This window comes from Belonocnema kinseyi, chromosome 6 (assembly GCF_010883055.1).
Source record: "Belonocnema kinseyi isolate 2016_QV_RU_SX_M_011 chromosome 6, B_treatae_v1, whole genome shotgun sequence".
NCBI lineage: Eukaryota > Metazoa > Arthropoda > Insecta > Hymenoptera > Cynipidae > Belonocnema > Belonocnema kinseyi.
In genome coordinates this window covers 147,495,934-147,499,093 of record NC_046662.1, presented here as the reverse complement: position 1 = coordinate 147,499,093, position 3,160 = coordinate 147,495,934, and the positions used below count along the sequence as shown (strand labels likewise).

General features: G+C 32.1%; 1 protein-coding gene across 1 annotated transcript in view; it reads left to right on the top strand.

Moving 5' to 3' along the window:
* Positions 1 to 1,661: 1,661 nt before the first annotated feature.
* Positions 1,662 to 3,160, top strand: part of LOC117174898 (leukocyte receptor cluster member 1 homolog) — a 125,121-nt gene continuing 123,622 nt past the window's right edge. Inside the window, exon 1 of the mRNA XM_033364326.1 lies at positions 1,662 to 1,853. Within this exon, the coding sequence (XP_033220217.1) occupies positions 1,831 to 1,853 (23 nt within the window). The 5' untranslated portion in view covers positions 1,662 to 1,830. The remainder of the gene's footprint in view (positions 1,854 to 3,160) is intronic.

The window sequence follows — 3,160 nt, the reverse complement described above, 5'->3', positions numbered from 1 at the left end:
TTTGGTTTTGAAAATAATTAAATGGGATTATTTGTATATTGAATTAGACACTAACTCAAATAAATTATTTTTGTGAATGAAAACCAAACTAGTTACATCACAAAAGCACTGTAAAAATGATCAAATTAAAAAATTTATGTTTTAGGTCAGGATGAAACTGGTATTTTACTTCAAATCAAATCAATTTTTTCATCTCATTTATTAAGAAACGCTTAAGAGAAGTAGTACTTGAAAACGTCCGAAAATTACAAAAATTTAAATAATACGCTTAATAGGGGTCCAGTCATAAATTTAATAAAAATTGTTGATCATAAAAATATCTCTCGTATTGCATGATTATATTGAAATATATTGTATTATTATAATAATCACAATGATTCATCAGTATTATAATCAAGGATTTTATTTTTAATCATTGATAAATAATTTGTTTAATAGTTAAAATAACAAAAACATTACTTTAGCAGACTTTATACAATTACTGCAAATTATTTATAATAAGTTCAGTACTAAAAAAACACACTACAAGAAAATTTGTATACTTTCTTTGTTATTTCCAAAATCAGCCGTGTGGATAGTACGGGATTATAATTCTACAAATATGTTGCAAAGTACTTAAAATTTTTTAATAGCACGTTTTTCCCTTTTTGATATTCTTTATAAATATAAGTGACATGTTTCTGAATTTCATTTTAGCTTTATACGATTACTTATAAGACTGTTTTCGAGTCTTTCTGAAATTTGCACATGCAGCGTTAAACACGTTTTAAATTCCCACCTAAGGTCCTTTTAAAAATGGAGGTCACTTTACGAATCTCTAAGGGCTATTTGATTAGTTCACTTTTTTTTAGTTGCGCGTGGCGAGACCATAGCTTCTTGGATCATGGGAGTTGGTAGAGTCTGGTGGTGAGACCATTCACTATAGTTTCTTGGATCATATATTGTACGTGAATCACGAAGGAATAATAAGGAGACCTATCTCGGTTCCCCCACTTGGGAATAGAAACATTACCTTAAGTGATACGCACATTACAGGAAGATCTTTGATTTGAGTGCGCAGGTGCGCAGTTGTCCTCTTCCCATACATGGAAAAGTGTGCGAGTGAGAAAATTTGTCAAATTGACGTAAGTTGAGAGGTTCTGTTTGTTTGTTTTGATGCAAGTGTCAGAAATGTGTTCTAAGCCATGAGGTGTCAAGTTCCGGGTTGTGGACGAAGTTACACGCCGAAGAAAGCAAATACACTTCGTTTTTTTAAAGCCTTCACTGTAAGTACAATAAACGTCTAATATATTTCATTGGTTTACCTGTCATTTAATTTGTGCTTGCGGAGAATTTCTCAGAACTTCTCAGAGCCTTGAGAATCTTTAGCCTATTTCTCATATTACAAATTTAAAAGGTACTTACCTATACGTTTCCTTCTCAAAATCTGTTTACACATTTTTCAAACAAGTACTGAAAATACTATTTATATATTTATTTTGTGTATCTTTCGTATGATGATCAACAAAAGAACACAACCTCTAACTTACGTCCATTTGACAAACTTTCTCACTCGCACACTTTTCCATGTATAGGAAGAGGCCAACTGCGCACCTGCGCACTCAAATCTAAGATCTTCTTGTAATGTTCGTATCACTTACGGTAATGTTTCTATTGTCAGTTTCAGATGGCTTCCCACTGGCAGTTGGGTCTTCTTATTATTCCTTCGTGACGTGAATATTGTAAACAATATTCGTATTTTAGAGGTCGAGCAGAAAGGAAATTATTAGTGAACTATTGGACAAGATTAATAATTTGTTTATACAACTCGAAGAATTTTCTATACATAAAATGAATATCTTACCAAAAAAAAGGTATGTCGTAGATTATTTGTTTTCCCTGCTCATCGTACATTATAGAAGTATGCCCTACGGAAAGAAATCATTGAGTTTTCTTTAGCGAAATAGCTTGGCCCATTTGAGTCTATAAACAAAGTCGATTTGAAACAAAATAGTCTCGGAGATAGTTTGAGAGATTTGGGTCCTTTTCAAGATCCTTTTAGTGGTCGTTTTAAGAGTGGTGCGACGGTAATATAATGTTCCTTTGTATTCGTCACGTACCAGGCGGGCAGAGTTATTTACAGTGATTGGTCGTGGCTAATCCGCTCTCCCTTTTCAAATTTTTCTTCAAATTATTAACACTTTTTTTAAATTGATGAATTTTCTCATTATACTTATTTATAATTGTAACTTATATACTGATATACAATTTTCTAGTTGAATTCAAAAATGTTGTCTTTTTTGGTGTATCTCATTCCATTTACGAGAAACGTTCTAATAATTCCAATTTTAAGCATTAAAAAAAAGATATCTGAAGTCATCGAAACCCATAGATTCCGAATTATTATGTTTTAGGTTGTTAACTATGAAATAAAAAAAAATCTACTTCTACATTTTAATCCGAAAACTTAACAAAGGACCCTTGAGTGTCGGCTACTCTAGTGAGATAGCCTCTCTGCTCGTTATTTATGATCGTATTCTTATTTCAATTTCGGAAAGGATATTATAAAGCCTTCAGACCATTTAAACGAGCTTCCTGGACCTTTAAAAATATCTACCTGAGTGCCTGCGGAGAATTTCTTTGAGATTCATTGACCTAAAGAATTTTTAGTATATACTCAAAGATTCTTTTCGGTAGGGTGGGAATTGTATTTCCGTTTATTCCATCAATAACCTGAATGTGGGAAAAAGAAGTATTACTTTCCCCGGCGAAATTTCTCATAGGAATTCATTCCGAATTATTCTTGAGATCTCTATCCTAACCAATTCGAAGAAAAGTTCTCAATTGTGATTGTGTCCGAAACGCCGTCGTTTTAGTTGGCCCGTGAGACATATTTTTTTAGGTCAAATTTTATTTTTAAATAACATCCCAATAGGAAATATTGTTGCACATATTTTTGGTCCCATAAATAAATGTAATGACTATTAGTTTTAGAAATAATCAAGAAACTGGTACTTTTTTCTTCAATCGCAAAATACGAATTGTTTGTGTGCAACTCGCCATAAGTTCTACAATAATAGGAATTACAGTCTGTCAAGTTAAAGCGTGGGTAACTTTTTTGGTAAAATATTTTATTTAAACGCATGTTTCTACATGGAATTACATTTGTCAAGGTGTCGAG